Here is a 27,929-nt window from a genome sequence, read left to right on the forward strand (position 1 = left end):
GCTGGTGGAGATTCAGCGACTGGCGAAGCCCGAAGGCCCGAAAAGCTGAGCCGAAGCGATCTCCGTCACTGCGCTGTCAAAGGCCTAAATAGGCGGGCAAGCTATATCGGCGTCAGCTGAGCCTTATTCTAATTTGTATAATTATTTAATAATTATTTCTCATATTAGTTGACTACTAAATTCATGTAATATTTTTGGAAGCTTAAGAGTACGTGAATCATTATTCTATTATTTAAATTTTCAACAATTTTTTTTACCGCAAGCCCAGATATTGTGCTTCATATTGCATAAATCGACGAAATTAAATAAAAAACAGTTTGTATTATAAAGTATGTATTCAATATCAGCAGCTGGTCACATGAGCCACAAGTTTTGTAATAAGTAACAAAATAAGTTTTCGTGCGAAGACTTCCGAAGCGATTTCTCCCACGATGCAGATGTAGGTACAACAATATACTGTTGTTAATTTTAAGCCTTAGAAGTAACAGCTTTATCATGCAAACTATTAAAATACTAGCAAAACTGTTGTAAGATATTAACGCGCGCTTCTTGATACTTAGAATAATTCAATCTAATGTTTGAACAAATTCTTGTAAGGATCACCGTGGAACAGAACGAGCCCCCCATATATTATGTACAAAACAAATGGGAACAGTTCAGCCGCTATCAGATATTGAAATATCAGGATACACAGGTCACAATAAATGTACAATGGTCACATTCATGATCTCGCACAGCGTTAACAATGCGAGATAACTTCTGTTTTCGTTTCAAATTGTTAATGTGTGCCCTGTAAAGTTATTACAATTTATTTTTGTTTGATAATTTTAACTGTTCACAAGTGACGTGCCTTAGACCAATTTTGGTTTTTGAAGTGTTCATATCAAATGGAATCTTACAGTGGCACCAGTAATGGAAACATGAAGCTATGTTCGATAAATACAACGGCCATCATGACACTGCCAAGCCCATACCGTGATTTCCCGCTAGAAATTTCAATAGAATTCCTGCACAAGTCAGTCCACAGAACACTCCTCAATATCACACATTGTCCGCAACTGGGATTTTTACTACAAAAAATCACGGCGATTGTTTGTTTCTTCGAGACGTAACAATAGACAGGTCATCAATATGCGTTATCATGCGGACTAGGAGCATTATATTCACTGTTTTAGTCGATGCATCAAGCAAAGTCTATAAAAACTCTTCAGTGATAGAAAAAAATGTTCTGCTCTTGGTTTAGATAATAACTATGTCATCCAGACTCTTCGTATGCTTTTCCATAACCGTTCAAGTCTCATCCGATTTATTAACATAATACGAACAATAATGAGGAGACACACAATTTGGAATGCAATGCTTTTTATTCAACTCTTATTAGTTTAGGTAGAAAGTGGCAAGAATATGTTATAGTTATTATTTAAAGGAATTAAGCTCTTAAACCTCTACCGCCGTATGTCACTCTCCCGGAACATACAATTATACGTAAACTGTTTTTGTAGCAACCTGAGGACGTTTGTACACAAAAGAGAACAATTTAAAATTGTCGTACGTGGCAGCAACCATCAGTGTAAGTAATTTTGCGCTCACAAGGACGTATCCATCTTGGGAAGTAGGCTAGTGACAACATTGCTCTGGTTACTGATGTCAGGCGGTAGTGGGTTAAATAAATTTCCAGTGATAAATCAAAGATCGTTCTCTACTAACAGTGAATGACTGACTAGGCACACAGATCGCCTAAGTAAGGTCGCACTTCAGAGCCTGTCTATCGTAACGGCTATTACAATAATCATCAAACCGCCAATTTCCACCATCATTAATAAATTAATGCGTGAAATTCTCATCAAACTTCACAAAATGCAGTGCATCTAGCGCATTTGAGGCAAAAAAAAAACAGCTTGTTCATAATTGACAAATAAAATAAAACCAAAAATTCAATCCAGTCGTTGAGCTGGCTGTGCGAATTTAACAAAAATATCTATCAAACAAATCTTCCTTGTTTTGTATCGGCGCTGTGTTCTGCCTAGTTGAGAAATGACCTTAAACCATAGCTAGCCAACCATCGACCACAGAGAACTGGCTTAGAAACTAAAGTTACGACCATCATGTACAGGGAAAATCTCATAACATTAGTTCATTGATTGATGATTGATTGTGAAAATAAATATGAGTCCCGAGGCTCAAGATTATCAAGGGAAGGCGTTTGTATACAACTGCGTTCAATAGCCGTAAGCGTTCATTGGCTCAGTAACGAAACAAAATAGCAGCAAGCGAGCATTGGCTTCACTTTGAAAGGAAATATTTGCATTTGACATTGTTAACAAACGAAAAGAGTAACTAACAGTAAGAAGCTAAGGGTCCCATTTAAAATTATCATGACTAAGATCACACTTGACTGCTAATGTATAAATGTAATTAAGGATTGGAATGCTGAGAACATCTCCATTGACAATAAGGTAGCAATCTGAAGCCTATGGTTTTGCTGAAAATTTAAATAAAATGCGCATCACTAAGGAAATGAAAAATTATCATACAAAATAAGAGAAGATGGAAACTAAAAAAGGAAATACATGATACCAGATGCGTACCATCTACGCATAAATTCAAACGGAACTTGGGGAAAAAGAGATTATGCGTAACACAGAGGTGTGAACAATTGATTATACATTCAAAAAAGATGATTCATTGATAATGCATAATACTTAAGGAATAAAAAATAATCATAAACTCAGGAAACTAAAGATCATAAGACTCTTGCTCAGTCAAATAGAATACAAACATTTAGGATGAGCATTAATGAGGAAGCACACATATTTTTTTTTAAACGTCGGATGCTGGGCAACATTATTCATTTGAATATTTATCAATTAAAGTTGCATTTTCATTTTTCCAAATTAAGGCGATAGTAGGATTCTTTTATAACTTTGATGAATGGATCTTTCAGAAACAAGCCATGTTTAAACCTCAGTTTTCAGGGTCTATATAGTATCATTCAATTGACACCAATTTGCGAATTTCCATGTTTACAAATAGTACTGTAATGCAGGACGAAGAGACAAGATCTCACTTCCATCAAATCAGCGGTATAAATTTCCTTCATAAGATGACTACTGGTTTGAACGTTTCACCTCAACAGAATTGAGACGTCGGGCTCATAAAATACCTTAAGCAGATTACATACTCCGCTAAAATAACAAGACATTTCACCGACATTGAAAGAAGTTGTACATCAAAAAAAGTCAAGATTTCAACAAAGAACGGACAATCTTAACTTTTCAATGCAAAGGAGACAAGGCTTTTCACCACAAGAGGGACATGACTGCGAAACGCCTGAATTGAAGGGGCGATCGACGTTTCAGAGACATTTAACCATTCGTCATCAAGAGACACGTTTCACATCTCGTCAAGAGACGGCATGAATTCACCTCTCGTCAAGAGACGACACGTTTCACATTTCGTCAAGAGACGACACGTTTCACATCTCGTCAAGAGACGACACGTTTCACATCTCGTCAAGAGACGACACGTTTCACATCTCGTCAAGAGACGACACGTTTCACATTTCGTTAAGAGACGGCATGTTTCACCTCACGTTAAGAAACAAAGCCGTTTCACCTCACGTCAAGAAACAGAGACGTTTCACCTCACGTCAAGAAACAGCCGTTTCACCTCAAGTCAAGAAACAGAGCCGTTTCACCTTACGTCAAGAAACATAAACCGTTTCACCAATAAAAGGATTGCTGGAGCAGCGAAGCAGCAGCCGAGAAGAGACTGGACGCGGCTTCTCTTATAGCGGCGCCGGTGTTGGCGACGGCGGAGCTTGGGTCGTCAACGGCGGCGCATTCGTCGTCCTCATCTTCAGGCAGATATTCCGGGAGCTCAACGTCGCTGGTATCATCGTCGTCACGCGACGGTGACGAGGCTTTCTTCGCTTCCTCAGTACTCTTAACAGGTGCTTTAGAGAGAGGGATTCGTACCTGCACGAATTACAGTACTTTATTTTATATACGATAATAAATCATCATAATACATCAGATATATTAGGCATTAGGTTTTAGCTTGTAAATCCATGATTTATGAAATATTTGTACCAATCTGAATCAAAAATGATTAGACTTGATAACATTTTTATTTTAAGCTGGCAATGTAGTGAAATTTTCCTCGTGAACGAACTACAGCAGTGAGTGTATCGTGAATCCTAACAAGTCATGTGGAGCAGACGGCTCACACCCTAGATTGCTCAAAGAATTAACAACCGTCCTCGCCTACCCTGTGACAGTGTTCTTTCAATAAATCTTGAACGTAGAGACTTTGCTGGCTGCTTGGAAAGAAGCTGAAGTTACACCATTGTTCAAAAAAGGTGACGTGAGCACTGAGCAGCCCCGTTAATTATCGCCCAGTCATTCTGACAAGTGTTGCTTGTAAGGCAATGGAATTTGTTGTGAGAGGCAGGATTATCGATCACTTGACTGTTCACCATCTCCTATCAGACTGTAATTACTGCCGGTAGATCTTGCACCACTAACCTCTTGTCTACTTTAAACGATTGGACTCGCCTGCTGGACGAAAGAGAGCCAGTGGATGCAGTTTACCTCGATTTTGCCAAAGCAATTGACAAAGCAAGAGCCCCGTTCAAGGGGCTATTGCGTAAAATGAAATCCTTGGAAACAGAGGGAAATGTTCTCCAATGCATCAAAGATTGTAGAGTAAGCGGACGATAACTTCTCAGTACTAACGGAACCGTATCACGCTGGGCATCAGTGCGCAGTGGCGCGGCACATGGAAGCTATCTTCTGCCTGTTTTGTTCGTTTCTTTTATAAACGATCTGCCAGAAGTACCTAGTCTCAAGCGTGTGCTCTTTGTAAGCCAATGAAACAAATGTTTATAATACAGTGAGGAATGCGTCATTATAAAGTGTAATTATAGTATGATAGTTCAGCTGGGCTGATACGTGGCAGCTGCGTTTTAATGCTGACAAGTGTAAAGTACTTCACCTCGGAAACAACAATGAACAGCAAGATTACAGTATGAGAAGACATGGTTGCAACGAGAGAGTAATGATTGAAAAGTCTAGTGTGGAAAAAGATCTCGGAGTTTATGTCGACAAGGAGCTGAAATTTTCTAAGCATGTTGAAACGCAAGCTAACACATCCAACAAACTTCTTGGACTAATCAGACGCTCATACGAGTTCCTAGATGCAGAAGAAATGAAGCAGTTGTTTGTTGCTGCCGAGCGCCCTATTCTAGAGTTTGGAAACGTCGTGTGGTCACCGAAACATGAAAAGGACAAAAATTTAGTAGAGAGTGTTCAAAGACGTACAAAAAAGATAATCCCAGACTTGAAGGGCAAGTCTTATGAAGAAACATTAAAGATTATGAAGCTTTCAAGCCCCTGTTATCGACGGCTGCGTAGGGAACGCATTGAAGTATACAAGTATACTCAATTACTCATGGTTTATACAAGGTCCCAGAAGATTGACTAGAATTTGAAACAAGAACCAAGACCAGGAGCCACGGCTACAAACTGCGTTGCAACTCAACCGCGCGACAACATTTATTCTCGCCTCGAGTCACCGACATGTGGAACAGCCTCCCTGATAGCATCGTTGACGCTCCGAGTATGAACGCGTTCAAGAGCAGAATAGATAAAGCTATGGTGAAATATATGTTCAGACTTGAAATGCCTAGAACCATGCAGAACCTGGTGAAAGTCTAGTAGCTATTTCAAACTATCGTCAGTTCTGAAAAGTTCGGTCAAATGACCTGTTTCTAAATATCCTGTCACGAAAAGTTCAAGAATCGACAACAGGTCATACCTATTCTTCAGCGCCGACGTCACTATGAAGATCATGAAGGGCAATGATTTAGCCTCAATTGTCTGCAGACGACATTTTTCTCTTTTTTTGCAGGCTTCTAGATACTGAAGACAAATCATGCAACAGTAAACATCAGCAGATGGTTATATTTCCAGTTCTAGAATATGCTCCCGTGTCATGCCTAACTAACAAGTTGGCTTACTATGACTCACCTCTTCATTGACGTTTTTGGCAACGACTTGGAACAGCTGCATGTTCATGTCGAGTTTGTCGATGGCAGAACCGAGCTTAGCGAGGTCCAGCACACGACGCACGCGACACGCGATGCGCGACTGTGTCATGTCGAACACCAGCGAGATGACACCGCGCACCCGCACCAGCGCTCCCTCTACGCATGCGCGCTCGCTCTGATGGGGGAAATTGTTACTACAGTGAACATTACCTATGATAATGCCGGCTCTCTGCGCAAATGACGTTACAACAACGTTACAACGTTTAATCAACGTTATTTCTAGTCTGATAGTAAGGGTACCCTAGCGCTCCATTAACGCTTGTGCATGATTGTTTCACAAAATTAATCTATTAACACTCTGAATAATTAATCTATTAACACACTTAACGCACATACCTAAATTTTAAAAATTTCTTTCAATGGAAAATTTCTTGCTTATTCTCAACATAGAAAGTGCAACTTTGATGTAGCAACCAAATGATAATAAAGAATTGTTCAATACTATCGAGGGCTGCAATATATCTTGACAAAATGATATTTTCAGTGGAAATCCACAATATAAACAAGCAACCAGAATATTTCGTTCAAGTTTTCATGCTCTCTCAGCATATAGGTTTATGAAAGTGCTCATCTCAATCACCGGTTCAAAAACTGGAAATAACCCGCCTTATTGGCGCAACTTATAGTAGAATATCAAATAATAAAACGTATGTACACTTACATATTCCTGTTAACAATTTTTAAAGTAGTTTGAAGATTATTTTTTTGTTCGAAATTGAGTACCGGATCAAGATTGAAATTTTTTATTACAAATATTCAAATATATACAAAATACGTATGCTAATTCATCCACAAAATGAGGGGACTTACCGGCGTTTGCATGCCTTGCACGTGCAGCGTGATGAGACGAGTGCGGAATTTTGGGTCAGTGTAGTACTTGCCGCGGCGGCTGTTACTCTGACCATCAGCCTCCTCAGTTCCTGGGGTCTGTGGACAAAAAGTTCTTGTAGGGAATATGAGGAAATTATCGCACAATTTACAGTGTAAATTAAGAAGTGGTACTTAACATATCAAAGATAGACATATGGTAGTATTGACTTGAATTTATTTAGAAGTGGGGGTTTCCTCTAAAGGAAACCATAGCTGAACATTCTGAACAAATTATACAGTCACTCACTTGCAGCTTCTGGCAAGGTTGACTACTGGAAGACATAGAGACAGAAGAGCAAGTACTTTCTGCACTCTCACTTCTTACTAATCCTCTATTGTTATCTTTATCATATTTTGGGTCAGCAGTTTGCGTTTCCTTTCCAGTCACTGCTTTTCTAGACCCTTTCTTGTTGGCTTTACCATCATTTTTGCCATCAACATCATCAGTATCAACTTTGCCGGCCTCCAGTTCGCTGCTTTCAATGCGGCTATCACAGGACTCAACACTTCCAGATGGCCCTGCATCCACTTTACTGCTGTCCATGTGACTGTCACAAGAGTTGGTCTCAACAGAAACAGAAGAGGGAGGATCAGCTGACACCTCAGATGGCATTTTTGATCGTCTTCTGGCAGCTCTTTGTTGGTACAGCGCAAAATTGAGGCAAGTGAAGAGCTCAGCTGCTTTACTCTTCATCTCGTCTGTGTGGTCATTATCTTCCCTGAGAAGCAGTTCAATTCTCATCACTAATACAATAAAAAAATTTACGAAGCTTTATAAAAATCATTGACACAAGTAGAAAGGATCTGCAGAGGCTAAAATCAGAGACAGAATGTAAAACTAGGAAATTCACAATGCAAGGACCAAACCAATATATAATTGATTGGCCACTTTAGAGTGCATACTCATTTAATTTGGAATAAAACAATTATACCCCCAATTAATTGTTCAGTGTTTTTTACTGTTCTGCAACTAAGCCTCACTCAACAGAAGCCCTAAGGCTGTGCAGGACTCCAAACGTAGAAGCCATTGGGGCACGGCACTCGGGTGACTCAGCCAGAGCAGCCAGAGTAGCCATGGATTTAGAAGCCAGATTGTTGTCTCCATTGCCAATGACCAGTGAGAGGAACTGAAGGCAGGTTTCATCCTGCACAATTAGATATATTATCATCATTAATTACATATACTAAAATATTTATATAATTGCATTTGAATATTGTATTACAAATCAAATTCATACACGTGATTAAGATGATATTTCTGATATCTGAATAAAATATTCCCTTTGCAGACACTTCGGTGTATACAAGACTCTTACCAATCTGTTTTTTTACTACGGCACCCATAACCTTGCCCTGATGCATTGAAAACAAATTTAAAATAATTGGTTTTCTAGTTACCAAAATAAATGTTGCATAACATTTTTTATTACAAAAGAAGAATTGTCCACAATTATAATCACAACCAACTAATATAGGTATTGAATAATATTCTGTCAAACAGGGTAATAAGGGACAGGAGGGGTAAACCAAGACAGTCATCCCACATTTCGTAGAAATGTTGTAGCAGTTGAACTAATCAAATTATTGCAAAACTAAAAATAGTGGCGTAAAGTTCCCCATTTTTACTATCTATGTAGCATCAAGCAAGTTAGGAAATCATACATTTACTACCTTTAAATAATTCCCGAAAAAAGTGTGATTTTGGGAAAGTACCTCTGCTATGGTCTGTAGCAAAAAAATATTTGCCATATTACAAAATTTTACTTACATAAATGTTTCACACAAGTGTGGCTTAAAAACGTGATGGATGGAATTTGTATATCTCATCCCCCTCCCCCCCCCCAAAAAAAATGGAGGCCATTTCCACAAGACAGGGTAATAAGGGACAGCCCCCCACGGTACATAATAAGGAACACTCCTAAAAGTGCATTTACAGTAGAACCTTGATTAGCACAGGCTCCATTTTAAAAAAAATCAATTAACCACAAATAATTTTGATTACATTCACTTTGCTCAGCAAAAAAAATTCACTAAACAAAATATTTAATTCATAGTTATCAGAAAATTGTGCATAGAATGTCATAGATAGAATTGTGCACAATGCAACATAGAATGAAAAGTAATTAACCTAAACTATGATTCATTTCACCAAAAACTATGATGGTTATCACTCAAGTATTCCTTTCTGTTTCAGGTGTGGTTTTACAATCGTTATATGTCATAGTGAATTAAAATGGTGCAAAATTACAAGCCGTCCTGGTAGCTTACAGATACAGAAGAAATGCTATATGGCTGCTGATATGAAAGTTGCAGTGGACAAGGTCGTTGTCAATGCTCAATGGCATGTCCATGGATATGGTAATATCACATCAGTAATATGGAAATGTATGGATATGGTAATATTTCAATGAAGGATAATCAAATAAAAATCACAAAAAAATGTCATTTGTTCTACATCTACATCATCTACAATGGTAGAGGAGGACTTCAGAGTACTTACTGTTAGTAATAGATGAGTACACTCAAACATTTTAAAATTAAGTTTTATTTAAAGTGTCCCAGATAACTCCGTTCCCAGGGGTAATTTGGGACACTTTTATTTTGCATTTGGCACCTTACAAATAGCATATGGAATTATTTTGAAAATTTTTGGAAATCCCATACAACAGCCCTTGCAAAGAGCTTTTAATTAAATGAACCCAAACTTGTTTATGAAATGTTTCATGGTAGTTATTAACAAAGAAACGCTCAAAACCATCCCTTATTCCCATTTTACGGTTATAATTAGATATCTCAACTTAGTATCTATATAAACAAATAAACATGTCATCAAAAGCTTATACCATAGTGAATATTAATATAAAATACATTGTATGCAGTTTGTGAAGTTCTCGAGCAGAGAAACTTTTGAAAAACAAATGAGACTTAAATGTATTGTTTAATAGGTAAATTTATGTACCATACTGGCATGATATTTCTGAGTCTGCTTGTTAAGATAAAGGAATATTAAAAATTTATTTAACAAGTTTCCCAAGAAATAGAATTTCTTCTATCAAGAAGAAATTCTATTTCTTGAATAGAGGTCAAGAAATAATTTAGTTACAAATTCTTTGTCTTTATTATTAAATTCAGGAATTTTGACTCCTGAGGGGCCATTACTTACTGGAGTGAAATTTCATCTCTTGTTCTTGAGGAGCCATTACTTACCAGAGCAAAATTTCATCTCTTTTTCTTGAGGAGCCGTTACTTACCAGAGCAAAATTTCACCTCTTGTTCTTGAGGAGCCATTTCCTACCAGAGCCAAATGTAATCTCTTGCTCTTGAGGAGCCATTACATACCAGAGCCAAATGTAATCTCTTGCTCTTGAGGAGCCATTACATACCAGAGCCAAATGTAATCTCTTGCTCTTGAGGAGCCATTACATACCAGAGCCAAATGTAATCTCTTGCTCTTGAGGAGCCATTACATACCAGAGCCAAATGTAATCTCTTGTCAGCATCCAATGCCAGCTCATGATATGCCATGACAGTTGCCTCAGCAGCAGCTCCTAGCTGAACATCTGCACCATCATCTTCAGCCATGATGGCTCTCTATGCATTCAAAATCTTTTCCTGAAACAATAAAAAATATTGTTCAAGCAAGATTCTCAGTTTGATAATCAACAAAAAAAATTAAATGTTCTCCCCAGACATGATTAATAATTTTCTAAAGAGAAGATTATAATTCTACCTACCTTGTAAAAAATATGGCTGGCATTCTTCAATAATTATATTTTTTAATTAATAGAAGGAAATATCTAAATGTAGTATAAACAAAGCATAAGGCTATGATGGAAATTTCACAAAAATGAACATAAACCTGAGGTTTATTTAGGGGGATTTGGTTCATTTTTCATCATACCTAAGATTATTTCTTCTTGAAGTAAAATTTTGACACTACATTTAACAAGAAACTTTCCAACTTTAGAATTAGCAGAATTATTTGTCAAGTATGGTTTCCAAAAATTTATGGTTAGGAAAAGCATTACTTTCTCTTAGTTTTATTACTAATCTTTCCATTCTCTTGTCTAGAAGGGACTTGAGTATATTTAAACATAAAAATTGAAAGTTTGCTAAAACCTGTAGAACATTCTTCAGTCATGAATTATAAAAACAAAGATTTAACATAAGCCTCAGTTGAAACTTGCAGAGCTACATGAAAGAGTAGGCAAGAGAATAAAATTGACATCAATGCTGATGCCATCACCATGTGTATCTTCTGCTTGTTTTGACTAGTACCCATATCCATCATTGGCAGGCAGCAGCAATCTTAATGCATGTATTTCTGTGCTAATCATTAGGCTTCAACCATATCAATTATAAATAGCTGTCATCCACCTCGATTGCCCTCAGCATCTTTGGGGCAATGAATTTGACTTTTGTCAAGTCATACTTTACAGTCTGGTCGATGATAGTGATGATACATACTGGTTTACTTATTGGACTCACAATTCAGAGCCTCAGTAGGAAGGTTAACAAAAAATTGTCTTGTTTGCCTCTACGTGCTGGTGTATATGATACTAACTAAATTACTTATGGAATATGAGACTTCAAGGGGAGGTCAAGAAAAAGTTATTTGAATCTTGTCACTCCAAAAATGAAGGGAAGCTTGGAAAGGAGATATAATCCATACTTGCAATACTGCATGAGAACAGATGCTTTTCTCTCATTCATGGCTGGTTCTTAACTTCCTGAGATCACCCATGGCCAGGTAAACCTAATAAAACATACAAATGTATGGCCTGTCATTGACTCTATCCTTGGCAAAGTCTATTGTAAATCTGGTAGCTTATTTACCTAGAATCAAATGACTTTGTCCATTATCATTTGCTAGTTCTAAGTTGCAACTTGCAACTCCCAAAGTGGAAAATTAGACAGAAGTTACCTATGAATAGGAAAAATTTTGTTGGTGAATGTTGCCCATTCCACCTATGGGTTACTTTTTTCCAATTTCTTCAGTAAAAAATGAAAAAGATGGCCTATTTACAATACTTCTCTTTAACTTCAATTCTTCTTGTTTGTCTGCTCACTGCTACAGATCATATAATTAATAATTAACACACTAATACCAGTCCAATCAATCTGAAATTTTGCATACTTGTGTAAAGTCAGAGACAATGCATGAATTAATTGACAGAATAAATAATTGTAAAAAATTTTTATATATTAAAAAAAGGTAGGTATAAAATATGTTTTTTTTTAATATTTAAAATAAAGAAAGAAATTCATTGTACAAGTGTAACATCGGAGACACTGACCTCTTTAGAAGTGTTGTCTTTAAAAAGGAATTTTTAAATGCATATTATTTTACTATTGATTTTTGAAAATCACATGAGAAATAATTTTTTTGTGCAATTTTATAAATCTTTTGCCTGATATTCCAAATTGGTGTCACTCTGCTGCCAATGCAACAGCAAATAAAGCCTTCCTGCAATTTTTGCAGCAAAAAAATTCCTGTTAGATGAATTACATGATATACATCCAATTTAATTCACTAATTGTTAATGAAAGTACATAATTTACCTATGAGATACAAATTGTGATGAAAATTTGTCACTTAATATTTATGAAATTTCAGTAATAAGTAGAATTCCATTACTGCATTCAACTTGCTGCTTGGTAATACAAGGTGGGACAGAACTGATTGAGCCATTTAAAGCAGTCAGCAGAGCTGGGCAGCGCTACTTTGGAATGTAGCAGCCGCTACCGCTACATGCTCTAAATATAGTGGGCGCTACCACTAACGCTAAAATTGCCTAAATGTATTGCCGCTACCACTACTGAAAATGTACTATATGAATGACCTTGTGAAGAGTTTGGGACTTCCTAGTCCCCGGTCATGCTGATGCGCCGTCTTTGTCGTCCTCTGTCTCCGAGTCATTGTTTGATGTAACGTTGAACGTGTTCCGTCTATTTGCCCTCCTTTGGACCAGCTGATGCAAGATGCTGTTGCTTGTCACTTGCTGATGGTAGTTTCCCATTACTGGACAATCCGGGATCTTTTTCAACCACTTGTCCAGTCGTCTCTTGAATGTTGCAAGGGTGAACTCCCTTCCTCTCAGCGCTTTTGGCAAGGCATTAAAGAGCCTCGGTCCTACCACAGACAGTGATCCCTCACAAAGAGTCTGTACTCTGGCCGCGGCTTGGTTATTAAATAGGGGAATCCTGCACAGTCTCCCCCTTCTTTCGTTGTAATATGTCATTATTTTAGAGGTCTCACTCTCAAAGTTGGGAGCCAGTCTGTTTTTCATCTTCCAAGTGTACAGTACGATATACCTTTCCTTTCTTCTCTCCAGCGAGTACAGTTCCAGGTGTTTCAGCCTACCCCAGAAGTTCAGGTTCAGCTCCCTCATGCCAGTGATCCTGTACATGAAGGTCTGCTGCACTGCCTCCAGTTTCCGCACCGCACCTGCCTTGAGTGGCGACCAAAGCTGGCAGCAATACTCAAGATTGGAGAGCACAAGGGCTCTGAAGAGTGTAATCAATCATTGGTGCTGCTTCTCTCATTCAAAATGTCCACCATATCCACCCCATCCATTGCCAGCTGCGCACAACTATTTCCTCACTATGGGCATCAAATGTGGCTTCAGTACTCATCAACACTCCGAGATCTCGAAATAGTTGCTTCTCCTCAAATTCAGTGCCATCTGATGCCAAGTAGCAATGTGGCATTGTAACCGGGCGCACTAGCAGGTGGAACAAACTCGTTCACTTACTGAAAATTACTCTTACGGTGCTCGTCACAGAAAACAGGAATTAATGAATTACTTAGGGATTTGCTTTTATTTAAGTATTTATTTTCATTTATTAAAAGAAAAGCCAATATGTTAAAAATTGTATACAATAAGAATAATTTGCCAAACTCATAATTAGAATTGAATCAATAAACAAGCAACTTTAGGACTATGGAACTATGGAATATGAAACCATGGGTGGAGCAATACACACAGCAACTGAAACGAACAAATAAACATAAATATACATGCAACAAGAGAAATAGTAATTTATTTGCTATGTGAGGGAATTTAGTGAAGTTAATTTGACTTTAAACATGAACAACAAAAATAGGAGTGAATTAAGGAATATATTATAGAGTTAGGACAGTCAAGGGCAAATCCAAGTGCAAAATGTTCAAGCACAAAAATGATTTGAGAAAACAATTAAAAGTAATTATTGCAAGCACAAGCATCACACTAAAATTTAATCAAGCTGACAGGTATGAAAAGAATCATTATAACAAAAAATGACAACAGAATGAATAAGAACCAAGATGCATAAAAACAATCAGCCTAAAATAAGTACATTAGACATAATTGATAATTAAATAATTGATAATTAACGTGCAGACCAAACGGCCAACTCACCAACTGGTGATGACAGTGAGAGTTTCAGAATTTCTGCTAACTCGAGACAAGTTTATTTGGCATGCAATAATATAGGTTTATGGGGTCGTTCAATACCTGAAACAAGACAAAACAACATAGGGCAACATTAGACACAAATGCATGAAATATGACAAATAATAACCATGTTTGCAGTAAATGAAAACAATAAATAAATGAAATAGAAAATTATATAATTGTGAGCTGAAACACATGAGCTTGGTCTGCCCTAAGATTACCCCTGGTAACAGCATCCCGATCTCTGTGCAATCTCTGTATCTCATTACTTCGAACTTGGTGCTGTTGAACTGCATATTGTTCACTAGGGCCCAATCGTAGATTGATGATAGATCATCCTGTAACCTCTCGCAGTCTAGGCCATCTGTGATCTTCATCAGCACTCTTGTATTGTCCGCAAATGACAATGTAGATGCATGGATGAGTTCTGAGTCAATATCGGCAATGTGGATGAGGAAGAGGATCGGTCCAAGCACTGAGCCCTGCAGAACTCTGCTTTTCACCTTCGCTTCTCTCGATTTCGAGTTTCCAATTGCGACAGCTTGAACTCTATCTGTAAGGAAGTTGTGGATCCACCTTAACAGGCTTCCTCCTACCCCCCAACAGCCTCAGCTTTCTAAAGAGCACCCCATGGTCAACTTTGTCAAAAGCTTTAGCAAAGTCTAGGTACACCACGTCCACGCCAGCTCCCTCCTTCAGCTGGGCCACCAGACGGTGACGGTGCTCCAGTAACTGCGACAAACAGGAACGATTACGCCGGAAACCATGTTGTCTGTTACGTGCTTACGTATTGAACAAAATAGAGTAGAACTACTATGCTGTCAATAGTAGGTCATGTAAGGCCAGCAAGCCTTCTAATAATTCAGTTGTATACCAGACTCCACCAAATACAGTTCCCTAAACCTATGGTCTCGTCTCTGCTCATCTTCATCCTTATAGCTAGCCTGGACTTAGTCATACGACTAGCAAACGTAACATTGTCCGTTATTATACAGGTCAGCCTCTTCCATATACCGGACAAGCCTCCTGACCACTACCTTCTCAAAAACCTTGATCACATGTGAGGTCAAGGTCACAGGTCTGTATTTTGGGGTCTGTCCCTCGGACCTCCTTTGTGGATTGGCATTATCAGTCCCACTTTGAGACCCTCAGGGATAATTCTCTCTGTTATCGAGGCTTTCCAGAGCATTGTGAGCGGAGCCTTCAGTGCTCCAACACACATGTTACGTGCTTACGTATTGAACAAAATAGAGTAGAACTACTATGCTGTCAATAGTAGGTCATGTAAGGCCAGCAAGCCTTCTAATAATTCAGTTGTATACCAGACTCCACCAAATACAGTTCCCTAAACCTATGGTCTCGTCTCTGCTCATCTTCATCCTTATAGCTAGCCTGGACTTAGTCATACGACTAGCAAACGTAACATTGTCCGTTATTATACAGGTCAGCCTCTTCCATATACCGGACAAGCCTCCTGACCACTACCTTCTCAAAAACCTTGATCACATGTGAGGTCAAGGTCACAGGTCTGTATTTTGGGGTCTGTCCCTCGGACCTCCTTTGTGGATTGGCATTATCAGTCCCACTTTGAGACCCTCAGGGATAATTCTCTCTGTTATCGAGGCTTTCCAGAGCATTGTGAGCGGAGCCTTCAGTGCTCCAACACACTTCTTCAACAGCACTGCCGGAATTCCGTCAGGTCCTGGTGCTGAAAACGTCGCCAATTCTTTGATACTTATTTCCATATCTTCTGGTCCAAACTCAATGTTCTCCAACTCTCTACTGCCTGGCAGCTCCTGGAGAACTTCAATTTCATTCTCCTCCCTTGAGTAGCGGGGGTTACTGAACACTGATTCAGTAACCCCCTACTGGGCAGTGGCACACTACTGCCCAGCTGAATAAAATTGGTTTATGTATAGTTTTGTTATGAAGTCTAAGACTTCCTAATTCTCACTACTATTTATCTCTTTTCGAGATCTTTAATCATTTCTACTTGGCCACGAATTTAAATCTGAAATACCATTTTTCGTCATAAATTTATTGAGTTAACTCATCGATTTTCTATCTTCTAATATAAATTAGGAATTGGCCAGGTTGACTTTTTGCCAGTGGCGGTAGACGGCGCGTTGATTTACGGTTCTAAAAGCCAGAACAGCGAACTAGTTAGCAAAGGAGCAATGATAACACATGGAGATAAATTCTATAGTTACTATATTATAGGAAAAATCTAGTCTAATACAAATGGGACAGTCGGCAGAGCACGATTTACACGAAATATAGTCCTATACTGCCACACCAAAATATGTAGCTCAGGCAGAGTTACATAGGGGAATTTCCCGACATAGTATTTGTGCTCAAAATAAATCCTATCCCGACCTATCTACCCAGTTATTTCACTTCTATGACTCTATGGAAAATAAGATAGTTTCTAACAGTTTCCTGGAGTACATCACCAAAAATTTGGAGATGATGAGGCACACTGCGCAGCGGTGGCGAGTTTTCCAAGGCTAAGCGGCGGCAAAGATTAGAAATCGGAAGTCTTCAGTCCGCGTTCCCTGGTGTGCGTGTTATTTGGGGTGATGTGTTCTTCTTGCTGTGGCCTGTAGATACTGGCTTCCGAAATAAAACTATCTTGGTGGGAATAGGTTTCTTTGGTTGGGAGATTGATGTTTAAAAAAAAGCGTGAGATCCGTTGCAGTTCCGTTGAGCCGTACGACTGTTGTAAACGACCGAAGATTAGAAATCGGAAATCTTCAGTCCGCGTTCCCTGGTGTGCGTGTTATTTGGGGTGATGTGTTCTTTCTTGCTGTAGTCTGTAGATACTGGCTTCTGAAATAAAACTTCATCTTGGTGGAAATAGGTTTCTTTGGTTGGGAGATTGATTCTTCTCTTGTGCTATCAAACACGCCTTCTATTTTCCGTGTTGTCCTGGAAAAACTCCAACACGAGATTTCTGCACAGACTCGGCGATCTAAATTTCGCACACAACACGATGTCCTCTCGGCACGCTAGCCGACTCGCACTGAGCTGCCTCTTCTACCTCACATCTTTTATAGCCCCGTTTGCTACCCGCGTGAGGCGTCCTACACCCGCTTTGTTTTGAATTTTAAACCGTCAGCTTCAATCCATCTTCAACGGTTCTACATATATTAACAGTTTTGAGATACTATGAATTTCTATACTAATCATATTCCATCTTCAACGGTTCTACATATATTAACAGTTTTGAGATACTATGAATTTCTATACTTATCACAGCTGTGGCAGTCAGTGCCCACAGGGATGGAAGGGGATGGGAGTGCAGGTGTTTTTTTCAGCCTTCTGGTATTCCCATTTCAGTAGCCAACATGGTGCGGTCAGGAGAACATCATGGCTTTGCTGTGCACGCATATTTCAAGAACAATCAATCCGTATTTGCAACGCAAAGAGCTTTTTGGCAGCAGTTCAATATTCTAAGCAATGATGCTCTTCCTCAGGCAAACACAATTTGGTCCTGGGTTAGGCAGTTGGAGGCAACTAGTAGCACACTAAGAAGAGATACCGGTACACATGGCCAAAGCAGGTCCATCAGAACACCACAAAATGTCGAGAGGTGTGAGAGCAGCAGTCACCCACTCACCAAGGCATTCTGCATGAAGGCATGCCATTGCTCTGGGAGTTTGAGAAGGATTCTGCATAGGGGTTTGCATTTCCATCCCTACAAAATGATGATGGCCCAACAAATCAGCAGACTTTGCCAGCCGCCAAAATCTGTGTGAGAACATGCTTGAACAATTGCTCCCAATGCAGCAATCCTCTGCAGTGACGAGGTGCATTTTCACCTCTATGGGACTGTAAATAAGTAAAATTTTCATTACTGGGCTGAAGATAACCCACAAATTATCCATCAAAGACCACTACATTCTCCCAAACTAACAGTCTGGTGTGCCATCTCACAATTTGGTGTGCTAGGCCCATACTTCTGTGAGGAGGAGAGAGTAACCACAACTGTGAATTCCGAATACTATGCTGCCATGTTGCAGAATTTCTTGCAGCCCAGGATGGAAAGCATTGTTGAAAATGAAGCATTGGGAGACATGTGATTCCAGCAGCATGGGGCTACAGCTCACACAGCCCAAATGTCACTCAATGTTTTGAGATGCACACTTCCACTTTCCCAGATGTCTGGTGTCTTTGAGTTTGAGGGGTGATTTACAGTGGCCTGCAAGGTCACCTGATTTGAGCATTTGCAATTTCTTTCTTTGGGGACATCTTAAAGAAAGGGTGTTCAGAAGTTTCCCTCACACCCTCTCACAGCAGTACAGCAAAGGGAACAGATTATTACAGAGGTTATGGTCATACCTTGTCATATGTGTGAACGTACTGCAGAAAACTTCCAAGAACGACTCCAACAGCATGTTGCAGCTAGTGGCCACTGTAGGCGGAGAGGTTTCAACTAGTATATCTGACTCCGCTCAACATTTCATCTCTGGTTTGGTTTAGCCATGGGGTGAAGGAAAATGAAACACGGATATTTATTAGCTGAACCAGCAGCATTAAAACATCGGTTAAGACCGTTCACTTGAACTAGTTTATTCTATCTCTATTAAAACGCTAAAGCTTAAAAAAGAGTATCACTACATTATAAACTAAACTTGGACTACTAGCAAGCGATAAACACATGAGGGCCGGCGCCTGGCACCTACACCACCATCTTCCTGAATCCTGATATTGTTTTCAAAACATAAGTACCGTAAAATGGGGTAACTGTGACCACGTTTTTTTTCAAAATGATGTCATTTTTTACTAGATAAGTTAAACTTAAATTGAAACCTGCAAAATTTAGGTCTATACTCTAGCTTTGCTCACCATAAATTGCTGGCTCCTGCTTCTCGTAGTTTTGATGTAATTTCAAAAAAAGTGATGGTCTTTGTTACCCCAGCTCTTGGGGTTTCTTTGACCAGGTGGTAAAATCAATTTTTTTTTGCAAAATAACTCCAAATAACTCCAGGTTGGTGTGCATTGTAGTAGAACTCTTCTAGTTACATATGCAAAAGACAAATTTTAGGAAAGTGTCATAGTTTGCAAATGGGGGGCACTGCCCCCCAATGGGCAAAATATGACCACCTAATGGCAGCCGTGACAGGGTAACATTGACCGGTTTGGAAATTAAGTTAAAATTACCATATATAAGACGCTGTAGAGTCTGAAACATAAAGAAAAAAAACATTAATAGGTGTATCAAACATAAAATATGTTCTATAGGTACCTATGGTAATTTTAACTTAATTTCCAAGCCAGTCAATGTTACCCCATCACAACTGCCATTTGGTGGTCAAAGTTACCCCATTGGGGGGTGGTGCCCCCCATTTGCAAACTATGACACTTTCCTAAAATTTGTCTTTTGCATATGTAACTAGAACAATTCTACTACAATGCATCAAAACCTGGAGTTATTTTACCAAAAAATAAAAAAATTGGAGGGGGTACTCCGACAGGCTTTAAATAATAGCTCTTTTTCGGGGGTCACATTATTAATTTTTTAACCTATTAGATATGCAAACTTTTTAAATCTTTCTATTGTGTTACGTAGCCTCAGTATTAGGCCTTTGATGGCCATTGACAAAATTTTTCTATGTCAAATCGTTTTTGAGTTTTGGGGGTTTTTGTTAAAAAAATGAAAAGTGGTCAAAGTTACCCTGCCAGTCAAAGTAGCCCCATTTTACAGTACCTATTCTAAATGGTATGTTATGCTAACCTAGAGGAAAATAAACTTTCTTCTTTGTGTACCCTCAATTAATCTTATTTTGCTCAATCTGAAACTGCTCAATCGGTTCTGGCCTACCCTGAAAAACCATAATTCATACTGGTCAGAATTAGGATTTGTAGGGTTAAGTGAAGTAGGTAGTGAACTCAAGTCTTAAGGGTTCAATTGCTACATAATAACTAACAAATTTTTATATTGCAATAGAAAGACATGACTGCTTTTGAGTCGAAATAGATATTTGTTATTTAGGAAGGCAGGCAACAATAATGCCTAAAATGGTATGGCAAAGTGAGAAGCAGTTAGCACTACAGTGATGGTACAGTCCAGTCTGTAGAGTATGGTCTTTTAGCTTGAGATATTGGGACATACTCTACATTGCTTGAGATAAAATCTTTATCAGCCATCTCAACCTTGCATTGGTGTCTTTTGAGAATCTTCATCAGCCATCTCGACCTTACATTGGCATCCTGTCCCGGTTGCCGCGGTTTGGAAGGTGCGGCGCGTGCACCTGAGGCCCATTTTGTGATTTATGTCAGCAGGGCAGGAAAGAAAGTTGACAGTATGTTTGGTAGAAAAACAAAAGTGCATCTCTGACTGATGCCCAATGATCGATACTGATGTGCACTGCAAGATCGATTTGGCTGATGCCCAATGATCAATTTCAATGCTCGCGATCCGCGAAAACAATGCGGCATGATTGACCTGGATGCATGCATTTTACGATTGATGTGGATAATGCCCAATGATCGATTGACACTCACGCTTCAAAAATGATGCAGCATGATTAACATGGATGCACGCATTTTACGATCAATGTGGCCGATGCCCAATGATCAATTCTGACGATCAGTGCACGATGCTGCACGATTGACGCGGAAGCACGCATTTTATGATCCATGTGACTAATGCCCAATGATCAATTCTGATGCTCACGCTATGCAAACAATGCGGCATTATTGACATGGATGCACGCATTATATGATCAAACTAGCCGATGCCAATTATCGATTCTGACGCTCGTGCTTTGCAAACGATGCGGCATGATTGACATGGATGCACACATTTTACGATCGATGTGGCCTATGCCCCATGATTGATTCTGACGTTCACAATTCATGAACGATGCGGCAAGCATTTTACAATTGATGTAGCTGATGCCCAATGATCAATTCTGACGCTCGCGCTTTGTGAACAATGCGGAATGATTGACATGGATACACGCATTTTACGATCGGTGTGGCTGATACCCAATAATTGATTCTGACGTTCACGCTTCGCAAATGATGCGGCATGATTGACATGGATGCACGTATTTTACCATCCTTGTGGCAAATGCCTAATGATTGATTCCGACATTCACGCTTTGCGAACAATGCGGCACGCATTATACGATCAATGTGGCCTATGCCCAATGATCGATTCTGACACTCACGCTTCGCAAACAATGCGGCAAGATCAATACGGATGCATGCATTTTATGATCGATGTGGCCAACACGATGTGTGGCTGTGCAAACAAAGCGGCATGATTGACATGGAAGCATGCATTCTACGATCAATGTGGCCCATGCCTAATGATCAATTCCAACGTTCATGCTTCACGAACGATGCAGCATGATTGACATGGATGCATGCATTTTATGATTGATATGACAGACGCTCTCACATTGCAAACAATGCAGTATGATTGACATGGATGCACGTGTTTCACGATCAATGTGGCCGATGCCCAATGATTGATCCCGATGTTCATGCTTCGTGAACGATGCGTCATGATTGACATGGTTGCACGCATTTTATGATCAATGTTGCCTATGCCAATGATCATGGTTGGTTATTTTTTTAATAAAAAATCAATGATTTTTTATTTCTTTATGATTTTTTTGATTAGTTTGATTTTCTTTATTTTTTCGGCTTCTTTTTAATGTTACTTTTTTATGCTGCAATTAGCCTACTAACAATAACAGTATATGGCTCAAAATGGATGGCTAAAAAAGGCACTTATTGCCTTCAATAATGGCCAAGGTGGTGTTTACCATTTTGGGACTTTTGGGTAAACAATTATTGATAAGTCTGTTCGTTAGCTTTGTAAAGTATGTATAGAGTAAGGTAACAAGCTAAATATTGACCATTTAATTGGCTTCAATATTCAAAAACACTTCAGGAATGTGGATCTTCTAAACATTGACGAGTCACATAACAGATAGGTAGCTGATAGCACAGTGCTTTCAATAGTTAGTTAGTTAGTTAAGTTTAGTGGCCAAATGTTTACTAGCGCTTCAGCTATTTAGCTATCTCGCACCGAAAGTCAAGATGAACATCACCATAGAGGTGGAAGGTCTTAATTATTCATCACTCAAAAGGGGCGGAAGGTCTCAGATGTCCAGCCTGCTGAAGCTGGCTCAAAAGAAGCAGCGTTAGCATCTCAAAGAGATGAAGTGACAAGGAGGGACAGGTGAAAAGCAGCAGAAACGAGGACACTCAAACAAGAGGTCGCTTACACGGGACGTCGGCCACCCGCACGAGAGAGACAGAGAAGGGAAATGTAAGGAATCCTGCCTACATAATAATTTAACCCCACAACTGAGACCTGCAGTCAGACACCGCGAGCTCAGCTGTGGGGGCGCTCAGGAACAATCCCCTTAGGAACGCAAAATCCCATAGGACTTCTGACGAGCACAGACACACGTCATAAGTCCCCCCTGAGGGAGGCACTTTCAATAGAACACTAACACTAGTAACACTAGTTTTATGTCCTATGAATCTACTAGATTCTACCCTCTAAACACACCAACTAGTAGTGACTGAATGACCAACTGCACTGTTCCCATTTGATTCAGGCCAATAAACCAATACTAAACATAAACTGAACAATAACCAAACAAACCTCAAACAACTTGAAACAAGACTAATGTTATGAGAAAAGCTAACACTGTTTGAAATAAACATATGAACAATTCAAATATTTTATTTTCATTCACTGCATTCAATTATTTTATAGATAATTTTATAAATAATTGTAATTGTTTTGTTTTAAGTTTTAAATTTACATATTTAAAAATTGAAATTAAATATTTTAATTAGAATACAATTCATTGGAACCCAATGCACATTAAAGGCAACAAGTTTATATTCCAAATTGTCATAGTACATTTATACTAAACCATGAATAACAATACCTCAAAATAAATTGAAGACTGCCACTCAATATATTTAAATATATAAAATAATAAAATAAAACTTAAAAAAATCATGATTTCTTATAAAAAATCAAGTGATTTAATCAGTTTGATTTAATCAATGCCAGCCTTGCCAATGATCGATTCTGATGTTCACGCTTCGCGATCAATGCGGCATGATTGACATGGATGCACTCATTTTACGATCGATGTGGCCGATGCCCAATGATCGATTTTGATGCTTGCACTGCACAATCAATGCAGCCTACGCCGGATGATCAACACAGGCACGCACTTAATGATGTCCAATGCACTGGCTGATGTCCGATGACCAATGCACACGCTTAACGATCGATGTGACTAATGCACAATGATGAATGCGCTTTATAATCAATTTGGCATAACACAAGATAACACAACTCATAACACTACATAACATGACATTACATAATAACACAAAACATTACAACAAAAATTAACATAACACGACACATCATAACATAACAGAACAAATTGTAACAACATAAAATAATATACTATAATATTATATACCTACCATATATGGCATACTATAAATAACACAAGATAACAATATATTGTAATAACATAACAGTGGTAACTTTTTACATTATAACATAATATAAAACATCGTGATATAACACTATACATAACATAATATAGAACAATACAAAAAATTATACAAAAACATATAACAAAAGAACATTGTTACACAACATATCATGTTACAATGCATTATAAGACATTATCACTAAACCCAACAAATTATAACACATCACAATGTAACACCAAAGATATGTTGCATAGTTCACGAAGCGTGAGCGTCAGAATCAATCATTGGGCACCGGCCACTTCAATTGTAGAATGCTTGCATCCATGTCAATCCTGCCGCTTTGTTTGCAAATCATGAACGGCAGAATCGGACATGGGGCGTCGGCCACATTGACCATAAAATGAATGCATCCATATCAATCATGGCTATCATGCTGAATTGTTTGTGTAGCATGAGCGTCAGAATCAATCTTGGGGACTGGTCACATCGATCACAAAATGTGTGCATCCGTGTCAGTCATTGATCGTAAAGCGCAGGCGTCTATCTATGTTGACCATTAAGAAACAGCCACATCGATCTTGCAAGTGCGAGTGTCAGTATCGATCATCAGGCATCAGTCAGAGATGCACTTTCATTTTTTTAGCAAACATACTGGCAACTTTCTTCCCTGGCGTACTGGTGTAGTGGTGTACATCCCAAAATAAACTTCTGGTGCCCACACAACAACTTCCAGACCATGTGCAATCAATTTTGGCATCCTTGCCATCCGTTTGCTGCAAACATCAGCGTCCACCATCCATTTAGATGGTGCCTTGGCTTCTTTTGGGCAGAATAGCAGCATCCTTGACCTATGTTGTGCCATACTCTACAGACTGGAATTGGTAGGTACTCACAGACAGAGACAGAAAGACAGACAAACAAACAAGAAGTGAAGTTAAAGAGAAGTGTTATAAAAAGCTGTGGTTTGCCACTATGCTAGTAAGTAGTCCAGTAAAGTATACTGGATACGTACCAGCATTATTATACTACATAAGAAATTATATAAATCTGGACTGCTACACTGTACAATGTACATGCAAGTGATGCAACACAAGCTCCATGCTACACAGTCTACACTGTACATGCACTTCTGGTTCTGGAGTAAATGAGGAAATTAAAAATGAACTAATTCTAAAAAATCTGTGCTTTGTTAGTTTGTCACTATGCCTGAGTGCTGAGTTCTTAGTGAGTTCAAAAAAATAATATCATTATTAAATTATAATAGCTAAAAGCCTAAAACTGCTGACTGCATTAGACATTAGCTATTTGTTACATGAAAACTGGTTTCATATTGCCTAAATGTAAATACCTAATTATTATTACATTTAAAAATTTCAATTGGGCCATTAAAACAAAGCTAGGGTAAACGCGGTATATTCCGACACATTAAGGACGCATCGAGAAATGAAAAACTATAAAAAATGTATGCATTACGTAAGTTCTGTTGCCTTCACGTGACTCTCAAAACACTTCACTACGCGTCAGCAACGATGAAACGTCGCAAAATGTTGCCATATTTATTAAAAAGCCTTTAGAATGGAAACCTACCAAATCCCTATATTCCGTCACTGTGTGTGGCAATATTTGACACGTGGTGAGTCGTATTGTGTCAGCGCTTCAAATTCAACTGATACGTAATGCCGACATCCACGTGTTCGAATTCCGTTTGCTGTGTGAGCTGTATTGGGATACAACACGGCTTTGAATTAGAACACTAACGAATATTGAACACTACTTAATTATGTTTTAATCAACAGCTATTAGGCTTTTAATTAAGCAAATTTCAATTTTTGTACAAAGCTTGGAACGATCTGTGTGTGTCCAATTTAAGTTGTGTCGGAATTAGTTTTCATGTGTCTAAATCCATTTCTCAACTTAATCATCTATTAATTTATTTACGACTTGAAATCAGCAAATACAAGTACCGTATACTTAAAGGATTCCTAATATATTCACAGACATATTTAAAAGTCTCAAACCATAATATTCTTCCTATAAAAACAGTTATTCACTATTTGGTAGAGCAAGGTCAACTGTCAAATTTGACACATTTTTTGATGATCTCACCAGGTGGCATGCATTGTCTCTCTTTGGATCTCAATATTTTCCCACTAGATAGCCAAGACCTAGTGTTTTGGCAGTATTTTGACGCGTAAATGTATGACGTCACACGGTCACCATTTCAACCAGGGGTGGAATACATCTATTTTTTACGGAAATTTCGCAGCCCGAGATCTCCCATTTTCAGGTAAGTTTGATATATCGTGGCTCGGAAGTCAGGTAAATATATTGATTTAGAAATATCGCGGCTCCGAAATGGGTCACGTGATCGTCGTGGCGTGTGGGGGAGGGGCAAGCAGTTGTCGGCTGCAAAACGATAAAGAATCGTGCACCGGCCAATGTAGATGAAGAAACGTATCACTGTATCATTTGAGCTCATGTTGTTTCCACGTGCGGTTATGCAGTGATAACTCCTAAGTTCTAATCCAGTTTCCACAACAACTAGACTTGGCGCCGGTCGGCAATGCATGGTGGCTTGATACCTGTAAGTATTCTTATCATCATATAGATATGGCCTTATCAATAGTTTCTTTCAAATGGAACGTAGATTAGTAGTAGAATTATATTGTGAATGGTCTTTAACACGATTCAATTGTAAAGTTCGGAAGACTATCCCGATTACGCCTTACCTTACCAGCCATATTCTGTCTGTACACAAAACTTGGAAGAAATTATACATGACCGGTGCTTCTTAGCTCAAATGTAGTATTGTTTCAATTTTAAGCCTCTAATCTATGTACTTCTAAATTATTTCTAGAAAATTTCATTACTCGTTTTTAATTCGATGAAAAACTATTGAATAGTTTATGCCACAGACAAATTTATTGACCAAAAACGTTTACCATCCTGAAATGAGGTCGGGCTGCAAGTTTGGTAGTTCAAACTTCGATGAAACCAAAGCCACTAACTTGACAGTGCTGACAGTGACTACGCTACTAATGGATACCATATTTTCATAACATGAAAAAAAGTCATAGTTGGGGTTAAGACTAGTGGCGACAAATGCGCCCACCAGCCTGTTCTCTGTCAGAAATTCCCGTTGCGATGCCAAGTGCATGTTCATTACTTTGATGGAGTGCCCGCCAACTAATAAAGAAATATGTTGGTTACTAAGCTAAGCTTCTCGAGTCTTGACCAGGGAATATCAGTAACACCACAAAGTTACCTGCTCAGTTGATTTCAATGCTAAAGTAAAGGCATTAGGCACTACACCACTCTACATTTATTCTATTATAGGGAAAAGACTAATTTACTACCGGCTCTCGGTACGTTTGTTGTGTAGTTCAATAAAGCAAGACATTTATATACGTCTAGAATATAAATTGGAAAGTAGCCACTTTCGTTCCCTTGGATATGAAACGTCCGGAAAATACTTATTTACATATTTGGCGTGACCGTGTCAGTAACAATGATAAGGGTTTTAATTGGCTAGAATTCATACTACTAAAGCACATAAAGACAACATGCCATTTATACGTTCAAGTTTGTTTAGTTGTGGCTTGAAATGTGACTGTTGAGTACATACATATAGAGGCCTAAGGAATAATCGTGTGCGTATTAAGGGGACCGCCCTAGCTAAAATTTGAAAATTTTGAGTTTTTCTGTTCCTTATCTCATCTTAAAGGTTGTTTTCTTGCGCATCGAACGGTATAAGTATCGTCCCTGTACGTCGAAAAATGACTTTGTGACAGCTCCTCAAAGGGAGGCGGGTTTTAGGTCCCTTAACAAAACTCTACGAGGATAAATGACGCGCTGGTCACTCCACAAAGGAAGGCCTGGCATTAAGCAGCCAATCATGGCACTAAAGTGGGCATAGTCTTGTTTGAAAGAGCACTTTCTTACGCATCGATTGGTGATACACCCATCTTTGTACCTCCATTTTCTACTGCACCACGCCCCATAGAACGGGGGGGGGG

The 27,929-nt window shown here is 38.8% G+C and overlaps 1 protein-coding gene across 3 annotated transcripts; it reads right to left on the reverse strand.

Annotated features, from left to right (window-relative positions):
- Positions 1-3,212: 3,212 nt before the first annotated feature.
- Positions 3,213-14,440, reverse strand: LOC108664413. Of its 3 annotated transcripts, none has more exons than XM_018150989.2 (7): positions 14,383-14,440; positions 10,451-10,591; positions 7,961-8,124; positions 7,227-7,698; positions 6,920-7,036; positions 6,030-6,224; positions 3,213-3,977 (listed from the first exon to the last, which is right to left on the reverse strand). In XM_018150989.2, exons 2-7 carry the CDS (start codon positions 10,559-10,561, stop codon positions 3,723-3,725), a joined length of 1,314 nt encoding a protein of 437 aa, XP_018006478.1. In that variant the 5' UTR covers positions 10,562-10,591; positions 14,383-14,440; the 3' UTR covers positions 3,213-3,722. The 3 variants fall into 3 exon arrangements, with proteins under 3 accessions (XP_018006478.1, XP_047735512.1, XP_047735513.1); XM_047879556.1 differs by lacking the exon at positions 14,383-14,440 and adding an exon at positions 12,277-12,300; XM_047879557.1 differs by lacking the exon at positions 14,383-14,440 and adding an exon at positions 10,881-11,038.
- Positions 14,441-27,929: the final 13,489 nt, after the last annotated feature.

This window comes from Hyalella azteca, unplaced genomic scaffold (genome assembly GCF_000764305.2).
Source record: "Hyalella azteca isolate HAZT.00-mixed unplaced genomic scaffold, Hazt_2.0.2 contig3329, whole genome shotgun sequence".
NCBI lineage: Eukaryota > Metazoa > Arthropoda > Malacostraca > Amphipoda > Hyalellidae > Hyalella > Hyalella azteca.